General features: G+C 42.4%; 2 protein-coding genes across 8 annotated transcripts in view; one reads left to right on the top strand and one right to left on the bottom strand.

Annotated features, from left to right (window-relative positions):
• Positions 1-2,599: 2,599 nt before the first annotated feature.
• FCF1 (FCF1 rRNA-processing protein) lies at positions 2,600-22,159 on the bottom strand. Of its 3 annotated transcripts, XM_050798891.1 has the most exons (8): positions 22,092-22,159; positions 21,741-21,808; positions 20,049-20,120; positions 18,891-19,039; positions 11,136-11,208; positions 5,510-5,597; positions 4,174-4,268; positions 2,600-3,464 (listed from the first exon to the last, which is right to left on the bottom strand). In XM_050798891.1, the coding sequence occupies exons 1-8, from the start codon at positions 22,092-22,094 to the stop codon at positions 3,416-3,418; spliced, it is 597 nt and encodes a 198-aa protein (XP_050654848.1). In that variant the 5' UTR covers positions 22,095-22,159; the 3' UTR covers positions 2,600-3,415. The 3 variants fall into 3 exon arrangements, with proteins under 3 accessions (XP_050654848.1, XP_050654850.1, XP_050654849.1); XM_050798893.1 differs by lacking the exon at positions 20,049-20,120; XM_050798892.1 differs by having other exon boundaries at positions 21,741-22,117.
• A 22-nt stretch (positions 22,160-22,181) lies between these two features.
• AREL1 (apoptosis resistant E3 ubiquitin protein ligase 1) overlaps positions 22,182-22,875 on the top strand; it is a 58,541-nt gene continuing 57,847 nt past the window's right edge. For 4 of the 5 annotated variants that reach the window (XM_050798695.1, XM_050798696.1, XM_050798691.1 and 1 more), the window contains exon 1: positions 22,182-22,359. The gene's annotated coding sequence lies outside the window, so the exon portion shown is untranslated. The remainder of the gene's footprint in view (positions 22,360-22,875) is intronic. The other variant, XM_050798692.1, reaches the window with a different exon arrangement.

The raw sequence follows: 22,875 nt of genomic DNA on the forward strand, positions 1-22,875 counted from the left end.
CTAAAGTGGCTCACGCCTGCAATCCCAGCATTCTGGGAGGCCGAGGCAGGAGGATAGCTTGAGCCCAGGAGTTCGAGACCAGCCTGGGCAACATAGGGTGAAACCCTGTCTCTACAAAAATATAAAATAATTAGCTGGGAGTAGTGGCACATGCCTATAGTCCTAGCTACTCCAGAGTGAGGCAGGAGGATGACTTGAGCCCAGGAGATTGAGGCTGCAGTGAGCTGTGATTCCATCACTGCACTCCAACCTGGGCAACAGAGACAGATCCTGTCCCTAAAAAAGAAAAAACAACAACCCCCCCCCCCCAATCTGATCATGTTATCCATTCTGCTTGAAATTTTAATAGCACCTCATTTATTTATTTATTTATTTTGAGACGGAATTTCACTCTGGTTGCCCAGGCTGGAGTGCAATGGCGTGGTCTCGGCTCACCGCAACCTCCGCCTCCCAGGTTCAAGCGATTCTCCTGCCTCAGCCTTCCAAGTAGCTGGGATTACAGGTTTCTGCCACCACGCCCGGCTAATTTTTGTATTTTTAATTGAGACGAGGTTTCACCATGTTGGCCAGGCTGGTCTCTAACTTCTGACCTCAGGTGATCGGCCCACCCCGGCCTCCCAAAGTGCTAGGATTATAGGCATGAGCCACCATGCCCGGCCAATAGCACCCTATTGACCTATGGATTAAGTCCAGACCCTTTGGCATGTCATGTAAGACCCCCTCCTTTCTCTGGAGTCTCATGTGGGTACAGAACCCTTCCCTGATGAGATTCCCTATATTCTAGTCATAAAAACCTTCTGGTAGCTATCTGAACAGGCCAAGCACATTCACTCTGAGTAACACTGTACGTCCTTGCTTTTGTTCATATTGTTTCCTATGCTTCATCTTCTATTCCTAATTTATTGGAGAAGCACCTATTCATTTTCAAGATTAGCTCAAACCACATGACCACTGGCCTTTCCTCCCTCCCTATCCCAACCAGTAGAAAAAAATCATTCCACCTTTATGTGCCCATGACATGCTTCTGAAACTTTTACCCTAACACTGCTATTTTATGGTATTTATTCATTTACATGTTTTTCTCTCCCACCATAATGAGTGTCTTGAGGGCAGGACCATATCTTATTAAGCACCTAGTATACATTTAATAAATGTTTATTGAGTAAGTCAGTATAAAACAATGACCATCAAATTATGTGAGCAATCATCAGAATATCTGATTTCTAAAAAGATGCAACAAAATTTTTTTATTGTAAATTGACAGTTTATAATTGTACAAATTTATGAGTTACAAAGTGATGTCGTAAATTGTAGATAGAGTATGGAATAGTTAAATCAAGCTAGTTAACATATCCAATACTTCAAATACATTTCTGTGATGAGAGTATCAATTTTGAAATGTATAATGCTCCATTAAGTATAATGCGCCACACTGTACAACAGAACTCAAAAAAAGTATGAAACATATTCTTCTTGTCTGAGATTTTTTTTTTTTTTTTTTTTTTTTTTTTTGTGAGACGGAGTCTCGCTGTGTCGCCCAGGCTGGAGTGCAGTGGCCGGATCTCAGCTCACTGCAAGCTCTGCCTCCCGGGTTTTTACGCCATTCTCCTGCCTCAGCCTCCCGAGTAGCCGGGACTACAGGTGCCCGCCACCTCGCCCCGCTAGTTTTTTGTATTTTTTAGTAGAGACGGGGTTTCACCGTGTTAGCCAGGATGGTCTCGAACTCCTGACCTCGTGATCCACCCGTCTCGGCCTCCCAAAGTGCTGGGATTACAGGCTTGAGCCACCGCACCCGGCTGTCTGAGATTTTATACCTTTTGATCAGCATTAATTTTTTTTTTTTTTTTTTTGAGACAGTCTCACTTTGTCACCCAGGCTGGAATGCAGTGGTGCAATCTCAGCTCACTGCAACCTCTGCCTCCTGGGTTCAAGAGGTTCTCCTGCCTCGGCCTCCCCAGTAGCTGGGATTATAGGCACATGACACCACACCCAGCTAATTTTTTTGTAGTTTTAGTAGAGATGGGGTTTTGCCATGTTTTCCAGGCTGGTCTCGAACTCCTGACCTCAGGTGATCCACCCACCTTGGCCTCCCAAAGTGCTGGGATTACAGGTGTGAGCCACCGTGCCTGGCCTAATTTTTATGAGACAAAATATCAATTTCAGAACAGCATCAGTGACCAGGCACAGTGGCTCATGCCTGTAATCCCAGCACTTTGGGAGGCTGAGGTGGGCGGATCATGAGGTCAAGAGACCAAGACCATCCTGGCCCACATGGTGAAACCCTGTCTCTACTAAAAATACAAAAATTAGCTGGGCGTGGTGGCGTGCACCTGTAGTCCCAGCTACTCCACAGGCTGAGGCATGAGAATCGCTTGAACCTGGGAGGCAGAGGTTGCGGTGAGCTGAGATCGCGCCACTGCACTCCAGCCTGGTGACAGAGCGAGACTCCGTCTCAAAACAAACAAACATACAAACAAACAACAAAAAAGCAGCATCAGAAAGTGAGCAGACAAGGCACGGTGGCTCACGCCTGTAATTCCAGCACTTTGGGAGGCTGAGGCATATTTTTCTGTATTGAAAATACGAAAGTATTTGTCTCTAATAAAAAAAAAAAAAAATTAGTTGGGCATGGTGGCACGTACTTGTAATCCCAGCTACTCAGGAGGCTGAGGCAGGAGAATCAATTGAACCTGGGAGGCAGGGGTTGCAGTGAGCCCAGATCGCGCCACTGCACTCCAGCCTGGTGACAGAGCAAAACTTCGTCTCAAGAAAAAAAAAAAAAAAAAAAAAGAGTGAGCATATCTAACTACCCTCAGCTCATAATAGGGCTAATAGGTCAACAGAATAATAATTCATGCTATCGCACTGGAAAAGGAATTAAAAGAAATTTAAAAATGTGTAAGCAGAAACTCAGTTGTATGTAAGAGAACCCAATTCCCTGAGATAAAGAGAAAGAGCTGGAGTCCTTTAAAAATTAACTGCCTGTTTTCTGTGGCTAGTGAGCCTTATCTCTCCTCCTTTCCCAGGCATTGTAAATACCGTTTCTCTAGCTGTGCGGCTGCAAGGTAACTAGACAGATAAACTCAAGTCATAAAACATGTTTTTCCTTGAAAAGAAAGAAATGATGTAATGCATGTCTCAATTAATTGTCTTTCTCACTTCTATAATATGCTTCCCCCTGCACAGATCCCGCCCCGCCGCCCCACAAAATGCTTAAAAGGTAACTTAACTCTTTGTTCAGGGCTCAGTCCTTTGGATGTTAATCCAACTGGTCCAGTGCACCTAAATAATAAATATCTTCCTGAACTCCATCGGTCTCTCTGATTCCTTAAAAATCCCGCTACATTTCGTGTAATGAACTGGCAACAAGAGAAAGCTGGTTGAAGAAAGGCAGAGGAATTGTGTCTTATAAGAATTAGAATCGAGGGGCTCCATAATCATCTGGCATCCGTTCGATGTTGTATCTGACCAGGAAAAAAAATTAACACTGGTAAGAAAGATGGGAAGAGAACCCATCTAAAAACCCAGCCTTTACAGACTGCAATACTCTCACCCCCGCTCTGAATCCTTTTTGTCAGTGGGAACAATTTAGGGGAGCATCATAATGAATGATTCACAGCAAAATGCTGACTATAATACAATATGATTATTTTTTCAAAGTCACACAAGTCAGCAAGAGGGGAACTGAGGATCTGAGATCAGTAAGTCCAACTTCTTAGTCCATAGATTTCCTACCACATTGTGCTCTCCCCAAGCTGAAAAGCTGGAAAATAAGTCTGAGGACTGACATAAAATAGCCAAGAAGGATAATAGCTTTTTTTTTTTTTTTTAAAAAAGCTTTCCATTTCTCAGATGAGGTGTTAATAAAAAAAAAATCTTTCAAAATAGGTATTTCTGGCCAAAAAGATTAGCTTGATTTAAATTACCGCTTTTGTTTAAAACAATACATATATTTCTTCCAGTAATCTTATTCTAACAATTTAAATGTTTGCCTCATTCCTTAAATCCTCTCTCTTTTGCCCTAGCTCTTGCTTTGTCTCATTTTTTCAAACATAACTATGTAAACATTTGACACAATTTCTTTCAAATCCTTTATAACCTTATCACTTGTCCTCATTTTCAATTGATATCAATTATATATTTCTATTCCCTTCCCCAAAAGAAATCTCTCACCTGTGGTTAGAAATGTACATAATAGGAACTCCAGGAATCTTACGGATTCTTCTTTTAAGGTCCCGGTCAACTGTGGCCACAATGTAACACTTATGCTGTAAGAGACATGGAGTGATGTTCACACTGAGGTCATTGAGCACGCTTAGTGACTACTGGATAATGGCACAACCACTGACTAATCTAAGAATAGTTCATTTTCACAGTAAGTAGCGAAGGGCAGGCTGTAACAATTTGTTGAGTAGCTACTATGATCTAGGAGCTCTTAATCTTGTTATATAAAATAAACAAGTTGCCTGGGCTGAATGCAGCATTAAGAATCTTGAGGAGGAGAAGGTTGAAAAGCATTCACAAGCTGCAAACTGTTTTCTGCTCATAAATGAAAGGGACTTTCACGCTTGGGGCAGACAATTCTTTAGTTTTGGGAAAATGCTCCAAGGAACTCCATGGAGATAAAAAGTGCCTTAATTTGGAGGCCATAGCTCCCTCCTTTCCCTAGATCTTGGGGCTTGGGTGTGCTCTGGGCCTACTGATGTTAGAGGTAGGCTACCCCCGAAACAGGAAGCCTAAATAGGATTTTCAGGGCCTGAAACTAGAGCCTAGCAGTTATAAAAGCAGTAACATTTAGCTGTCAGGTGAAAGCTATTTTGTAGGAAGCTTCATTTCTGTCATGTCTGACTCTCCTACTGAGTTTTATATAAAGTGGCAGAGTGGTGTCAGCTGTGCTGTGGGAAATACTGGCCCCACCTATGGGTTGAAGTGACTAAAGGGATGGCTCTGTGGTCAGCAGATGAAGATTATCATCAGCAAAGAGAGGCCCTTATAAAAGCACTCAGTAGCAGAAGTCCTTGTGGTGCTTAATGAAGGAATTAAAAACGTACTTATTCTAGGGTATGTGTGAAATAGCACCTTGGGAGATTCTCAGACATAACTAAGAAGCACTTTTGGATTAGGCATCATGAAGAGAAACAAAATTCCTACCTCAAAAGTAAATGGGTTCCACATTAACTCACTTAAAATCATTTTACAGAGATTTGTGAGATAAAGAATCAGTTAAATGTCCCAAATCACATAGCCAGTAAATGCAGGTGCTGAGATGTGAAACCCGTGTCTCCTCCCCAAGCCTGTACTCTTTCCATTATGGTTAGAGTATACATTTTCAATCCACTTTCTCAAGTAAATGAAGACACCTATACTTTTTATGAAGGAATGCTATGCCATTTTTTTTTAAAACCACAATGTATATTCCTAGATGCTTTACTGACCATGAACATTCAGGAGACAATAGTTTACATTGTTTTTTTAAAGCACAAAGTAAACAGTTATGAACTGATAATACCTGAGTTACTCTCTGTACTAAGCAGTCATCTGCATAAGTCCCTTTGTGTGTACATGGTAATCGTTCAAATCTTGGATCCTTGGCGATCCTGTAGGTGGATTAAAGAAAACGTTCAATCAACTGGATAACTTTCTGAGTTTTAATCAGTGCAATAAAAGTAACATGATCTACGCAGAGATTTTAAGGCACTACTCTCCTGAACTTTATCCTCTCACTGGAAAGACAATTCACGGGGCAGGGAATGAAGGCTTCCTGCCTGACAGCTGGTGTGCTTTCGATCATTTAATCATCACAAAATTCTGAGTTATTATATATCTATTCTACAGACGAGGAAGCAGGCTTAGAGAGATTAAATTACTTTATTCAAAGCTATACAGCTGGGAAAAGCCAGGATTCAAAAACAAAACCCATTTTAACCTAACCATTACACTTTTAAGAAGCTGTCTTACACACAAATGAACAAGAATATAGGCACAAGGATGATCCCTCAGCAGTTTACAGTAAGTGAAAAAAATCAAAATATCCATTAGAAAGGTAAAAGTTAAACATATTTTGGTGCCCTTATCCTATTAAAAAAAAATGAGGTACAGCTGTACGTACCAATGTGGAAGGACCTACGCTAAATTGTTGAATAACAAAGCAGGGCATACGCATGTGCATATATATATAAAATTTAATAAAATACAAATCCTTCTTTCCAATACTCTTTATCTAGATTTGCATTTGCACAGAAAAAGATCTGGAAAAATATATTAACCTTTCTTAGTTGTCACTCTTGGAGTATTAGAATGGACAAAGTATGAATGTAGAGGCAGACTTTTACCTTTTACTATATGTATATGCTTATATTGTTTGCCATAAATCATTCAAACATGTATTATTTCCATACATATTTGAAAAAGAAAAACCCCAACTCTGTGTGACTCTGAGAGCCATGCTCTTTCTATTAACAATGATGATGAGTTACCGAAATGAAGAAAAATACAAGACAGCACATATGTATCAAGTACAACACAAATACTCCTCCATATTGCAGTAGTTCAGTGCTAGGTCAATGTGGGTTGGGAATATTTAGAAAAAAATGACATGGGGTGAAATAAGATTAAAGAATGTGCCAAGCAATGTGAGGGTACCAAATAGGACACCAGACAACTGTAAAATGGTTTCTTGGTGTTTGGGGAAGAGTAAACACATCTTTCTGGCGGGGGGAAGAGTGTTTGTGGAGAGAAGAATGAAATGGGGCTAGAAAGAGTCTCCAGTGCTAGGCTGAGAAGTGTGATGACACAGGTAATGAGGAGTCATTAAAGATTTCTGGGGGACAAAGTGGTAAGAACAAAGCTCTGTCTTGGAAAAACTAAGCAGGCTGTGCTGGGGAGGATATGCTAGAGGGAGGATGGACTGGTTGCTGACAAACTAGGTGGGCAACAGTCTAGACTATGCTCTTTCGGTTATCTCTTTACTCCTGAAATCACTTGTCTCCTCTCTACTAGCTCTTTCCCAGACATACTAACATGCTGTCGTATATTCTGTCTTAAAAAAAGAAAAATAATATTTTTACCTATACCCCCCTCCAGCTAACACCCCATTTCTGCATCTCTTGACAGCCAAACTTAGTGTTTCCACTTGGTGCCTCTATTTTCTCCCCTCTCATTCCTTGTTTTTATTGTTTTAAAAATTGCCAGGCTGGGTGTGGAGGATCATGACTATAATCCCAGCACTCTGGGAGGCCAAAGCAGGAAGATCACTTGAGACCAGGAGTTTGAGACCAGCTGGGCAACATAGTGAGACCCTATCTCTACCAAAAAAAATTTTTTTTTCCCAGAGATGGAGTCTCACTCTGTCACCCAGACTGGAGTGCAGTGGCACGATCCTAGCTCACTGCAACCTCTGCCTCCCAGGTTCAAGCGATTCTCCCGCTTCAGCCTCCTGAGTAGCTGGGATTATGGGCATGTTAGCCAAGCTGCTCTGGAACTCCTGACCTCAGATGATCTGCCTACCTCAGCCTCCAAAGTGCTGGGATTACAGGCGTGAGCCACCATGTCCAGCCTTTTTGAGATAGAGTCTTGCTCTGTTGCCTAGGCTGGAGTGCAGTGGCATGATCTTGGCTCACTGCAGCCTCTGCCTCCTAGGCTCAAGCAATTCTCCTGCCTCAGCATCCCTAGTAGCTGGGATTATAGGTGCCTGCCACTATGCCCAGCTAATTTTTGTGTTTTTAGCAGAGATGAGGTTTCACCACATTGGTCAGGCTGGTCTTGAACTCCTAGTCTCAGGTGATCCGCCCACCACAGCCTTCCTAAGTGCCAGGATTACAGGCATGAACCACCATGCCCGGCCTCTACCAAGCAAATTTTTAAAAAATTAGCCACGCAAAAGGAAAAAAAAAAATTCAGACATGCATAGTGGTATGCACCTGTAGTCCCAGCTACTTGGGAAGCCGAAGCAGGAGGATCACTTGAGCCAGAGAGGTTAAGGCTGTAGTGAGCTGTGTGATAGCATCACTGCACTCCAGCCTGGGTGACAGAGTGAGAATGTGTTTTTAAAAAAAAAAAAAAAAAAAAAAAAAGCATATACACATATCTATAAACAATGCAGAATTGGTTTGCATGTTTTTAGACTTTAGATAAATGGTGTACTCCACATATGTTCTTGCCTTTTAAAAATTTTTTTTAAATTTTTTTAAGGGACTGCAGTCTTGTGGTCTAGGCTGGCTTGAAACTCCTAGGCTCAGGTGATCCTTCTGCCTCAGCTTCCCAAGTAACTGGAACTAGAGGTGTGTGTAACAGTGCTCAGCATTGCTCTTTTTCTTTTTTTTAAGACAGGGTCTCGCTGTCTCCCAGGCTAGAGTGCAGTGGTATGATCTCAAACCTCCCTGGCTCAAACAATCCTTCTACCTCAGCCTCCCAAGTAGCTAGGAATACAAGTACCTGCCACCATGCCTAGCTAATTTGAAAATGTTTCATAGACATTGGGTCTCACTATGTTGCCCAGGCTGGTCTCAAATTCCTGGGCTCAAAGAATCCTCCCGCTTCGGGCTCCCAATACTGCTGGGATTACAGGAGTGAGCCACAGTGCCTGACTGCTGCTTTTTTTAATATATTTTATATTGTTTTTGAGATTTATCCATATTGACACATAACTCTAGTTCACTCATCTTCACTCTTGTATAGTATTTTATTAACAAGCATTCCACAGCTTACCTATTCTTTTCTTTCTTTTTTAAAGAGACAAGGTCTCACTTTGTTTTTGGGGCTGGAGTGGAGTGGTGTGATCATAGCTCACTGCAACCTCGAACTCCTGGGCTCAAGCAATTCTCTTGGCTCAACCGCCACAGTAGCTATGACTACAGGCATATGCCACCACGCCTGGCTAATTTTTTAAAATTTGTAGAGCCAGGGTCTCATTATGTTGGCCAGGCTGGTCTTAAACTCCTGGGCTCAACCAATCCTCCCCACTTGGCCTCACAAAGTGTTGGGATTATACATCAGCCTCTGTACCCAGTCCTATTTTTTTTTTTTTTTTGAGACAGAGTCTTGCTCTGTAGCCCAGGCTGGAGTACAGTGGCACGACCTTGGCTCACTGAAACCTCCGCCTCCTGGGTTCAAATGATTCTCCTGCCTCAGCCTCCAGAGTAGCTGGGATTACAGGCGCCCGCCACCATGCCTGGCTAATTTTTGTATTTTAGTAGAGATAGGGTTTCACCATGTTCAGGATCACTCCTGATCTCAAATGATCTGCCTGCCTCGGCCTCCCAAAGTGCTGGGATTACAGGCATGAGCCACCATGCCTGGCCATCCTTTATTTTCTTAATGGCTTAAGAAAAGTCATTTCTTTTGGCTGCCTGCAATTTTTTGCTATTACATACATAAAAAGATGCCAATAGTAGGTGAACTTCTCTATAGCAATCTTTTTTTCTTTTCTTTTTTTTTACCAGAACCCATAGCATTAGATTTTATCTAGCATACAGTATGCACACATATACATATACACACATATAACAGCAAAAAAACTTTTGTGACGTAGTACCCAATTTTTTCTACATATTCATACTAATATTTTATAATTTCTTTCTTTTTTTTTTTTTTGAGACAGAGTCTCAAAGTGCAGTGGTACCATCTCAGCTCACTGCTACCTCTGCCTCCTGGGCTCAAGCAATCTTCCCACCTCAGCCTCCCGAGTAGCTGAGACTACAGGTGTGTGCCACCACGCCTGGTTAATTTTTTTACTTTTTGTAGAGACAGGGTTTCACCATGATGCCCAGGCTGGACTGGAAATCCTGGGCTCAAACAATCTGTTCGCCTCAGCCTCCCAAGGTGTTGGGATTACAGTCATGAGCCACCATGCCCAGCCTATAGTTTCTTCTATTACACTAAAAAATATACTCAGGGGTCGGGCGTGGTGGCTTATGCCTATAATCCCAGCACTTTGAGAGGCCAAGGTGGGAGGATCACTTGAGCCCACAACTTTAAGACTAGTCTGGGCAACATGGTGAGACCTCGTCTCTACCGAAATTTTAAAAAACTGGCCATGTAAGGTGTTGCATGCCTGTAGTCCCAGCTACTTGAGGGTGCTGAGGCAGGACGACTGCTTAAGCCCAGGAGGTCGAGGCTGCAGTGAGCCCTGATTGTGCCACTGCACTCCAGCCTGGGTGACAGAGCAATACTTTGCTTCAAAAACAAAACAAAACAAAAACAAAACAAAACAAACACAAAAAAACCCCCAAACCCACCATGCATCGTGATCCTTTAAACTAATATAATTACCTACAGACTGTGATCTCCAGGTTAAAAGACTGTGTTGTTAAGAGTATGAACAACCTGGATTTTACCAGATATTGTCAAATTGCTCTCCAAAGTGATGACCAATTTATTATACCCTTAGTAGTTAAGTATGAGAATTTCTATTGCTTCACGGCCTTAACTATTCTCGGCATTGTCAAGCTCATTAAAAAATTTTAGCCAATCTAATGGGCATTAAATGACAACTCATTGTGAATTTAAGAATTGTGTTTTTCTTATGGATGTGAAGTTCTTTATGCATTTTGAAAATAAGCCCTTTGTTGATTATGTATGTCTGTTTACTTTGTTAATGATAAGTTTTGCTATACACAAATATTCAATCTCATTAAGATACTCTTTTTTTTTTGAGACAGTTTTGCTCTTGTTGCCCAGGCTGGAGTGCAATGGCACAATCTAGGCTCATGCAACCTCCGCCTACTGGGTTCAAGCGATTCTCCTGCTTCAGCCTCCCCAGTAGCTGGGATTACAGGCACCCGCCACCACGACCGACTAATTTTGTATTTTTAGAAGAGATAGGGTTTCTCCATGTTGGTCGGGCTGGTCTCAAACTCCTGACCTCAGGTGATCCGCCTGCCTCGGCCTCCCAAAGTACTGGGATTACAGGCCACTGAACATGGCCAAGATATTCTCTGTATTTTCTATTAAAAGTTTAGATACTTACTCTAACTGGAACTTATTTTTGTGTGAGAGAAAGACCAAAACAACTTCCCCAAAAATGATAGTTTTACACGATTTTCACTTAAACTAACTGGCCAAGAAATCTTTAAACAGCAAACAGATGAATCTTCAGTATACCAATCTAGAACAGATCTAGTCTACCTCCTTCCTACCTTAGAGCCACTCGATACTTCTGCCCCAATTTCTCAATTTCAGCCATTACACAGTCAGTTATACAAGGGATACCTGCCAGGGAAAAAAATTCACATTAAGGACAGAACTTGTAAAGAAATTATCCCTGAATTATATCCCAGCTCAGAGTTTTAAAGACGCAGGACACGGCCGGGCGCGGTGGCTCACGCCTGTAATCCCAGCACTTCGGGAGGCCGAGGCGGGTGGATCACGAGGTCAGGAGATTGAGACCATCCTGGCTAACACGGTAAAACCCCATCTCTACTAAAAATGCAAAAAATTAGCCGGGCGTGGCGGCGGGCACCTGTAGTCCCAACTACTTGGGAGGCTGAGGCAGGAGAATGGCATGAACCCTGGAGGCGGAGCTTGCAGTGAGCCGAGATCGCGCCAGTGCACTCCAGCCTGGGCGACGGAGCGAGACTCCGTCTCAAAAAAAAAAAAAAAGAAATCCCTAAGAAACTAAGACTGTCCCAACCCCAAATCGCAGATTCCCTGTTATAAACATATCTGGGGAAAAAAAAACTAAGCTGAACTCCATCATTATTTTCATATTAATGTAAGTTTCTGATGGGAAAAAAATTATTTATTTTATTTTTTTGAGACAGAGTCTTGCTCTGTTGCCCAGGTTGGAGTGCAGTGGCACAATCTCAGCTTACTGCAGCCTCGACCTCCTGGTTTCTAGTGATCCTCCTGGGTTCTAATGATCCTCCCACCTCAGCCTCCCAAGTAGCTAGGACCACAGGTACACACCACTATGACCAGCTAATTAAAAAAAAACCTTTTTTTTTTTTTTTTTTTTGTAGAGATGGGGCTTTGCCATGTTGCCCAGGCTGTCTTGAACTCCTGGGATTAATCACTCCTCCTGTCTTGGGCTCCCAAAGTGCTGGGATTACAGGCATGAGCTACTGTGCCTGGCTTAGATGAAATCAAATTTAAGTGTGAACCACAAGAAGCCATGAAATAGCCAGATAATGTAAATCTGATCACATAAAAAGAAAGCCATATAATAAGTTAAAAAAAAATCATCATCCCTATTTTAGAAGTGAGGAACCTGAGACACAAAGAAGTTAACTAAATAGATAGCAAATGGTAAAGCCAACATTTGAACTGAGTCTGTTGGGCCAAAGACTGGGAAGAGTGGCACCTAGAAGAGTGGCAAAGATTAAACAGATGAAAATACCCAATATTGGCCAGGCATAGTGGCTCACGTCTATAATCCCAGCACTTTGGGAGGCTGAGGCAGGCAGATCACCTGAGGTCAGGAGTTCGAGACCAGCCTGGCCAACACAGTGAAACCCATCTCTACTAAAAATAAAAAATATAGCTGGGCATGGTGTTGGGCACCTGTAATCCCAGTTACTTGGGAGGCTGAGGCAGGAGAATCAGTTGAACCCAGGAGATGGAGGTTGCAATGAGCCAAGATCATGCCATTGCACTCTAGCCTGAGTGTCAAGAGCGAAACTCCATCTCAAAAAAAAAAAAAAAGAAAAGAAAAAAGAAAATACCCAATATTGAGGAAACAAGTATTCTCATGCTAAGTTTGTAGGTATATACATTAGTATAACTATTTGAGGGCAAATTTGCAATACCTATTAAAAATACACAAATCCCTTGATATATAATACAGCTTCTAGACAATGTATCCTAAAGAAATACACTCTTACGGAGACATATTCATAAGGATATTTACTATAGACTTGTTAATTGGGTAGAACCTGGAAATAATCCAAATACCTAATAAGATACTGGGTTTAAAAAATTATATATTTAAACAATAGAATAGTATGTAACTTTACACTTGATCTTAGCCAAAAGGCTGAGAAGCGATTATAGTATGTAACTTTATTCATTTTTTATTTTGTTTTGAGAGGAAGTCTCAAGTCTCGTTTTGTTGCCCAGGCTGGAGTCCAGTGGCGTGATCTCTGCCTCCCAGGTTCAAGCGATTCTCCTGCCTCAGCCTCCCGAGTAGCTGGGATTACAGGCGCCCTCCACCACACCCAATTAATTTTTGTAGTTTTAGTAGAGACGGGGTTTCACCGTGTTGGTCAGGCTGGTTTTGAACTCCTGACCTGAAGCAATCCACCTGCCTTGAACTCCCAAAATGCTGGGATTATAGGCGTGAGCCATCGTGCCCGGCCATATGTGACTCTAAAAAAGAATTCCTGGCCAACACGGCAAAACCCCATCTCTACTAAAAATATAAAAATTAGGGCTGGGCACAGTGGCTCACGTCTGTAATCCCAGCACTTTGGAAGACTGAGGCGAGCGGGTCACCTGAGGTCAGGAGTTCGAGGCCAGTCTGGTCAACATGGTGAAACCCCGTCTCTACTAAAAATACAAAATGGCGGCGCATGCCTGTAATCCCAGCTACTTGGGAAGCTGAGGCAGGAGAATCACTTGAAGCCTGGAGGCGGAGGTTGCAGTGAGCCGAGATTGCGCCACTGCACTCCAGCCCGGGTGACAGAGTGAGGCTCTGCCACAAAAAATAAATAAATAAATAAATAAATTAGGTGGGTGTGGTGGTACACACCTGCAATCCCGGCTAGTGGGAGGCTGAGGCATGAGAATTGCTTGAATCCAGGAAGCAAAGGCTGTAGTGAGCTGAGATCACACCACTGTACTCCAGCCTGGGTGACAGAGTTAAGACCCTGTCTTTAAAAAAAAACCTTGAGCAACATGATTGATACCTTGTTTCTACAAAACATAAATAAATAAAATAGCCAGGCATAAAATAGGCATAGTGGCTCTTTCCAGTCTCAGCTACTTGGGAGACTGTGGCTGGAGGATCACTTGAGACCTGGAGGTTGAGGCTGCCGTGAGCTATTGGCTCAGACCAGTGTATTCCAGCCTGGTTGACAGAGCAAGACCCCGACTCAAAATAAAAGAATGAGGCCCATTTATGTATACATGCCATGGAAAAATATTCAAAATATATAGTTCAATGTAAGCAGCAAGTAGAAATGATTAAAATGTGATCTATCCATATAGTGGAATGTTATTCAGTAATAAAAAGAAATGAAGCACTGATACAAGCTGTAATATAAATGATCCTTGAAAATAGTATGCTAAATGAAAGAGGACCAAATATTTTAAGATTCTATTTTTATTAAATGTCCAGAATAGGGAAATTTATAGCAACAGAAAGTAGATTAGTGGTTGCCTAGAAATAGAGAGAATGGTGAGGGTTGCAGGGTGATGGCTAAGGGTCTCCAGGTTTCTTCCCGGGATAATGGAAGTTCTAAAATTGACTATGGTGATGGATGATGCACAACTAGAAATCACTGAACTGTACACTTTAAAGGGATGAACTGTATAGTTGTAAAGGGAATCATTATATTTCAGTAAATCTGTTTTATAAAGAAAAAAATAATATATGATTCATTTTCTTTTTTGAGATGGAGTTTCGCTCTTGCTGCCTGGGCTGCAGTGCAATGGTACGATCTTGGCTCACTGAAATTTCTGCCTCTGGGGTTCAAGTAATTTTCCTGCATCAGCCTCCTGAGTAGCTGGAATTATAGGGGCCTGCCACCATGCCTGGCTAATTTTTTTTGGAGTAGAGAGAGAGTTTTGCCATGTTGGCCACGCTGGTCTTGAACTCCAGACCTCAGGTAGTCCGCGTGCCTCGGCCTCCCAAAGTGCTGGGATTACAGGCCATTTTCATCAATAAATAAAATTAACCCTCCCTCTCCCACAGTTATTTATGACTTTTTGTAATTGCCCCTTTGAGGAAATGCATTATAAGCAACTTTCTTCCTCCACTCCGTTTTGAGACAGGTTCTTTTTCTGTCACCCAGGCTGGAGGGCAGTGACATGGACATGGCTCAGTGCAGCCTCGACCTCCCAGGCTCAAGTGATCCTCCCACCTCAGCCTCCCAAGCAGCTGGGACCATAGACATGCTTCACCACGCTCAGCTAATTTTTGTGGTTTCTTTTGGTAGAGACAGGGTTTTGCCATGTTGCCCAGGCTGGTCTCAAACTCCTGGGCTCAAGCGATCCACCCACCTTGGCCTCCCAAAGTGGTGGGATTACAGGCATGAGCCACTATGCCTGGCCTGATAAAGTTTTTTTGTACAGATGCAATCACACCATGTTGCCTGGGCTGGTCTTGAACTCCTGAGTTCAAGCCCAGAATTCCTCCCACCTCGGCCTCCCAACCTGCAGGGACTACAGGTGTGAAGGATCTTGCCCATCCCAACTTTCTTTTCTTCTTCTTCTTTTTTTTTTTTTTTTTTTCAAAGACAGGGTCTCACTCTGTTGACTGGGCTGGAGTGTAGTGGCATAATCACAATTCACTGTAGCCTCGGCCTCCCAGGCTCAAGTGATCCTCCCACCTCAACATCTGTAGCTAGGACCACAGGTGCATGCCACCATGCCTGGCTTTCTTTTTTTTTTTTTTTTGAGACAGAGTCTCGCTCTGTCACCCAGGCTGGAGTGCAGTGGCACGATCTCAGCTCACTGAGGCCTCTGCATCCCAGGTTCCAGCAATTCTCCTACCTCAGCCTCCCAGGTAGCTGGAATTATAGGCACATGCCACTGTGCCTGGCTGATTTTTGTATTTTTAGTAGAGGTGGCGTTTCACCACTGGCCAGTCTGTTGGCCAGACTGGTCTCGAACTCCTGATCTCAGGTGATCTGCCTGCCTCGGCTTCCCAAAGTGCTAGGATTACAGGTGTGAGCCACCACACTCGGCCTCCTGGCTAATTTTTAAATTTTGTGTAGACATGGGGTCTCGCTATGTTGCCCAGGCTTCAACTTTAATTTTTTATGCTAGAATTTTTTAGAAGTACATTAATATTGGCCAGGTGTGGTGGCTCATGCCTATAATCCCTGCACTTTGGGAGGCCGAGGTGGGCAGAATGCTTGAGCTCAGGAGTTCGATACTAGCCTGGCCAACATAGAGAAACTCTGTCTCTACTTTACACAAAAATTAGCTGGGTATGGCAGCACACACCTATAATCCCAGCTACTCGGGAGGCTGAGGCAGGAGAATCACTTGAACCTGGGAGGCAGAGGTTGCAGTGAGCAGAGATCACGCCACTGTACTCCAGCCTAGGCCACAGAGTGAAACTTCGTCTCAAAATATATGTATATATTTTAATACTGAGATCATGAAAAAAGGCAATGTGTTCTTTAAGAGGACCAATTTCAGAGCCATGTAGCAGTGAAGTAAGCAAAGGCTTGCAACTGAAGTCGGGAAGCAGGCTCAGGAAAACCACTATAAGGAAAGGGAAAGTAACAGCCTCAGGATTCACAGGCAGAAGAGAAAGCTGATGGGAAACAAATTATCCTTCCTTGTTGGGACTATAAAGTGGAAATGGAAGAGACCAGGAACTATGAAAAGATCAAAAAGGCCTTTTCAAGGTAAGAGGAAGATAAAGGCCTTCCTTTAAGTATAAGGGCAAGCAAGGCCAGGCACGGTGGCTCACGCCTGCAATCCCAACACTTTGGGAGGCCAAGGTGGGTGTACCAGCCTGACCAATATGGTGAAACCCATCTCTACTAAAAATACAAAAATTAGATAGGCATGGTGGCATGTCCTAGCTACTCGGGTGGCTGAGGCAGGAGAATTGCTTGAACCTGGGAGGCAGACGTCGCAGTGAGCTGAGATCATGCCACTGCACTCCAGCCTGGGTGACAGAGTGAGACTGTCTCAAAAAAAAAAGAGTATACATATTTAAAGAAAGCCTAACCATAAGACTAAAGCGATCCTGACGAAAGCTCTAACAGTCACCATCTAGATATTACTGGTGGAGGTATAGAGTCAAGGAAGCAATTCACCAAGGAAGCAAAGGGCCATGCTTTGACCCTCTATCCGTTTCATTGATAAGTAGGTCACAGCACTCCTGGAAAAGCAGCTCAATTAGAAATACCATGGGAAATACAAAGAGACTACCAAGTTTAGTGTCTTCCCCCATACAGGGTTACCCAAGCCTCATTCTTACAGGCCTGGTAGCACCTCAACTTTAGATTATTTCTAAAAGATTTATTTAAAAAGTATATGTATATAGCTTTAAAAAATAATACAGAAAGGCCTATATGAAAAAACAATGGTCCCCTGACCATTCCTACCCAATCAATTCTGATCTGTAGAGAAGACTATTTTATTCCATTAGCTCCATTTTTTTCTCATCTGGTGGCTACCTTCACATCTTAATATATATAGCTAATAAATGTATGCAGCCATTCTCTTTTTTGTTTTTTAGACGGAGTCTCTCTCCGTCGCCAGGCTGGAGTGCAGTGGTGCGATCTCGGCTTACTGCAACCTCCACCTCCCAGGTTCTAGCAATTCTTCTGCCTCAGCCTCCCAAGTAGCTGGGACTACAGGCACGCACAACCACATCCAGCTGATATTTGTATTTTTAGGAGAGATGAGGTTTCACCTTGTTGGCCAGGATGGTCTCGATCTCGACTTCACGATCCACCTGCTTTGGCCTCCCAAAGTGCTGGCATTACAGGCGTGAGCTACCGCGAGTGCTAGGATTACAGGTGTGAGCCACTGCGCCTGGCGGGAGCCATTCTTAACTAATTTTAGGCATCTAAAGAATCTGCTTTCATACCTCCTTCACACATTCCTTACCCCCATCTTCTCACCTTGCTCATTATAATAAATCAGTAAACAACATGTACATTTCTATCACTCTGTAACTGTTGTTCATTATATAGCAGCCTTTAAAACTTAAAAAGGGAGGTACAAATTTTTCCCTTTGATTTCAATAATTTTTCCTCTACGGCAAAGTTTAAGTCTAATTTTCATTTGTACCTCTAACCGGGTGACTAAAAAATATATAAATATAAACCTGCTACAAATGGGACAGATCTTACTATGATAGGCCTCATACATGGCCTTAGTTTTCTTTTTCCTCTTCATGGTAGTGAAGGAAGATCATTTAAAGGAGGGGATATATAAATACACAAGGGAAATCTATTAATGGTAAATTACATACCTAGGTATAAACAAACTACCTCAGATCCTCTGTACTACAAATAAATACCAAACTGAATAAACTTAGGAATTGACCATCTATCTAACTTCTAGGGCTGTGATCATAAATGGCAGAATATCGTATTTAGTGTTTCAACACTGGGGCAGAAGGGACAACATATCCTTGTTAACATAAAAGAATATTTATCCAGAATTTTAAAATCTAGAATTTGAAAACAGAAAATTCCTCTATGTTCAAAATTGATGTCCATAATGATACTCGAAGCATTCTAAGTGTTTTCTGAATTGTGAAAGTTTAATTTTTTCCAGTCGAGTTTGCATTATACTTCAATTCATTAAACATGGTCATTGCTATGGTGACCACTATAAATTAAATGGCCAGCAATTCAGTTAATCAGAACCCCATCTCCCTCTTTTCTTTCTTTTTTTTTTTGAGACAGAGTCTCGCTTTGTCATCTAGGCTGGAATGCAGTGGCACAATCTCGGCTCACTGCAAGCTCCGCTTCCCGGGTTCACGCCATTCTCCTGCCTCTGCCTCCTGAGTAGCTGGGACTACAGGCGCCCGCCACCGCGCCCGGCTAATTTTTTTTGTATTTTTAGTAGAGACGGGGTTTCACCGTGTTAGCCAGGATGGTCTCAATCTCCTGACCTCGTGATCTGCCCGCCTCGGCCTCCCAAAGTGCTGGGATTACAGGCATGAGCCACCGCGCCCGGCCTCTCCCTCTTTTCATGTATTTGTATAAATATAATTATTCTGTACAAATGTCACGGAAACATAAAAGTATGATACTCACACTTGGCATACAGACAGTCCATCATTGACTGCACTAAGTCCAGTTTGGCTTTTATGGAAAAGTTGATAAAGTTGGTATCAACAAGGATGTGGTAAGGTGGGCCCAGCTGTGTATTATATTGGAAAAATAAGCAGGAAGGGTGTTGGGGACTGAAGGAAAAAGAAAACAAGAACAAAGTAAAACTTACATTGATACCCTAGTATTAACAAAAAACAAAATAGAACTCTCTGCTTGGGACTGTTTGCTGTAAACTCTTTTGTACATGTTCATTGGAAATAAATCCTAAAAAGGAAGGCAACGAAGAAAGTAACATCATTATCTTAATCTCAGCTCCCCTGGCAACTTTTGTCACCAACTTTTAAAAAGCAATTATCAAAAACAAACAAACAAAAAAAGCAATTATCCATTCCAGCTCTTCCTCCAGCAAGAGTAGAGTTGCCATGGGCACAGGGAGGTAGAATACAGGTATGATTAGAATGATACTCCAACACATTTGTCATTCTTATAGGATTCTAAAACTGTTGTTATGGAATGTGATAGAGAACAGTTTGTCTAGTGTTAGGATTATACACTACAGCAGGATCTGTATCACACCTAGCCCAAGTTGTCTGGGTTGAATATGACAGTGATTCCAAATGCTAGGCCATGGACCAGTATCTACCTGTGATGATATATCCATTACCAATCCAGGGCAAAATTAGAAAAACAAGGAAAATGTGGTAAAGTTTTCATAAAGTTAAATGTATTTACTCAAAAGGAATGAAATACCTTTATATCTTTATATAAAGGTTTTATATCTCTATATACATATCTTTATTCTGAAAATATATTTTAAATATCTTTTGGTGATACAGTCTCTCTTTTATGAAATGCTAGTGTGTTAAACAACGGCAATTATGTCTCTTAAAAGATCCCTGGCAAAGAAAAAGTTGATAATCCTCGATAATATCTCCTGGATTTTAGGGGAAATTTTACTGCTCCATAAAATCCAAAAACCTTCAAACCACTGGAATTGATACATGCTCATCAATATCACTTTCATCTACATAGTTGTGGTAGACTTACTAACAAATAAGTTAGCAAACCAGCTCAGGGAAAGCCTGGATTTCTAAGCGGTCTATGGTTTTAAAGGAGAACTTCAAATGTTTGATTACTCACACTTCTCTTTCCTTTAACGCACTGGGATCCTTCTTTTCTTTCTTTTTAGGTTTTAATCTATCCTTTTCTTTACTAGGAAGAAAAAAGTAAATTATATCCAAGGGAGAAGAAAAACCACAGCAGTTAAAATCTCAAAAATCTAAAGTTCCATTTTTTTTGGTCTACAGAAGAAATCCTACTTTGTGACTTCTTCATGTTAATATCAGCATACTCTTTCTGAGCAAATAACCAGTGCAAAGTACAGTACCTGGAAGTATCAGAATTAATCAGTAATGCCAATAACGCATAAGAATTGTTAATGAGTAAATAAAAGCTGATTATACTATATTTCTTTCTTACAATCTCTCATATCAAGGATCAAAATCCACTTCCAAGCAATGGGTAAAAGGGTGACAGTTATCTTCTGAAGATCCAGATGCTTTAACAGTAGGGGGAAAGTATTATCCCATATGCTTCTTATAAAGGGCCAAAATGTAAAAACACATATACAGAACTTAACCCCTAACTAGAAATTATTATTAATGGAGTGTCACTCCTAAAAATTACACAATACATCCACACTAAAGGCTGAGAAGAATAATTCTGAAGGTTTTAACGACCACTCTCTTATTCTGAGACTTTTTTTTGTATTTTTAGTGGAGACGGGGTTTCACCATGTTGGCCAGGCTGCTTTCGAACTCCTCACCTCAGGTAATCCATTCGCCTCAGCCGCGCAAAGTGCTGGGATTACAGGCGTGAGCCACTGCGCCTGGCTTTCTGAGACTCTTAAACTCACTGAAGATCAGTCTTTATTTAATAGCTATGCTTATTCTACACTTAAGCAGGGACACTGCTTTGATCCTCTTCATACTAGGGAATATCGCTTCACTTTCTTCTTCCACAGTGATTTGGATTCTTATATTAGTAAGACTTATAAAATGGAGATATCTTGGAGTTTTCCCATTTTCTCTGACAAAAAATATTTGAGTACCAGGCACTGGAGACACAAGACAAACACGGTCTCTAACCTTGCCATCTTTCAACAAGAAACACTCCCCCCACCCCACCCCAGGGGAATGTAGTAGTGTAATGGTAAAAACCTAAAGAGAATTATACGGACTTCACCGAACTGACATGAGGTTTAAATGCGATATGGCAGACAAAGCATATAACGGTAGAAAAAGGGAACACTTAAATGTTTAATTCTGGCCGGGCGCGGTGGCTCAAGCCTGTAATCCCAGCACTTTGGGAGGCCGAGGTGGGCGGATCACAAGGTCAGGAGATCGAGACCACAGTGAAACCCCGTCTCTACTAAAAATACAAAAAATTGGCCGGGCGCGGTGGCGGGCGCCTGTAGTCCCAGCTACTCAGGAGGCTGAGGCAGGAGAATGGCGGGAACCCGGGAGGCGGAGCTTGCAGTGAGCCGAGATCGCGCCACTGCACTCCAGCCTGGGCAACAGCGTGAGACTCCGTCTCAAAAAAAAAAAAAAAAAAAAAAAAAATTAAAAAAAAAAAAAAAGTTTAATTCCCATAGCCTTTCCCAGTGTGAGCGCTCAGCAGCTAAATTACTGTTAAACACTGGTTATCTCATGTTATATAAATCGAAGATACAATATTATAAGGAAAAAACAAAATAGTAACAAAAATTTTTACTACTTATCCTCTCTAGACTCTTATTAGACTATCCTTGGGCAGTTAATTCCAGATACTCACAGCCTCTGATCTCTGAGACTAAGCATTCGCTTCATGGTCGCATACTTCCTTGTTTTCTTTTGCTTCCCCTTGAAACAGAAATTTTAGAATTAAAAGAGTTGGAAACATATGGCATCTTTTAAAGTCTCTTCTTTTCTCTTGTCCATTGCCTTCCCTTCTTGCCTCAAATACCCAGACCCTCTTCCCCACTCTGTAAAGCATAACAGGCACCGCTCGGAGAAGTTTAAGAGCTAAGACCAGAATGAAAATATGCAAGGACAATGTGTCAGAAATTTGGCCACGGTCTGACTCCCTCCTTCTCCACCCGAAAAGTGGCCTGATAACATCCCTTCTTGGACCCTCTTCTCTCACCATGGTCACGCCACACTCCTGGTTCTTCCGTAATCACCAACGGCGCAATACTTCTACGTCATTCACATACTGCTTCCGGCAAAGGATAGCCCGGAAGCGGAAGCTCCTTGGGGAAACGGCAAACCCCCGAGCCGGTTCCCAGGCCGGGTAGAGACCAACTCTGGGGTCTCTTGGTGGGAGGGTGGAGAGCCCGTCTTCTGCTGAGTGCTGCTGCCCCCTCCCAGGAGACCAGAGCTGGAACTTCATCGCGCTGCAACCCCCGGCTCGGGTAACGTTTCTCTGCAGCCCTAGGCAGAGCCCAGAAGACCTGCCTTCACCAGAGTTCCAGAGAGAGGGAGGGAGGACAAGGGTAGGGGGGTCAGACTCCAGGTTTGCCCAGTAGTTTGGGGGAACACATTCTCCTCACCCTGCGGCGTTGGGGCATCCGGTGTCTACGGTCCAACCCTGAGGCTGTGGTTCCTACTTGGTTTTCCTAGCCGATATGGTGCTTTGTGCAGCTAGGTGGATGATACTCCTCGAGTACATACCGTGTACTCGTCTCAGTGAAAAGAGAAATGAAGCAGTGTTTGAGGGCTTAGACTTATCGCTATAGAATTGGGGCATTAGCTTGCATGTTACTGCTTACCCAAGCCAGGAAAATGGTGAGAAACAATGGACATTTATTGTGAAGCCTTGGTGTGTCATCCTTAAATAAAAAGGGAGAATTTGTGAGAACAAGGAGGAAAAAGTAGCTTTTTTCTTTGAGTACCTGCTATGTATTCCAGTGGTTCTTAACCTTTTGGAG

This window comes from Macaca thibetana, chromosome 7 (genome assembly GCF_024542745.1).
Source record: "Macaca thibetana thibetana isolate TM-01 chromosome 7, ASM2454274v1, whole genome shotgun sequence".
Lineage (NCBI taxonomy): Eukaryota > Metazoa > Chordata > Mammalia > Primates > Cercopithecidae > Macaca > Macaca thibetana.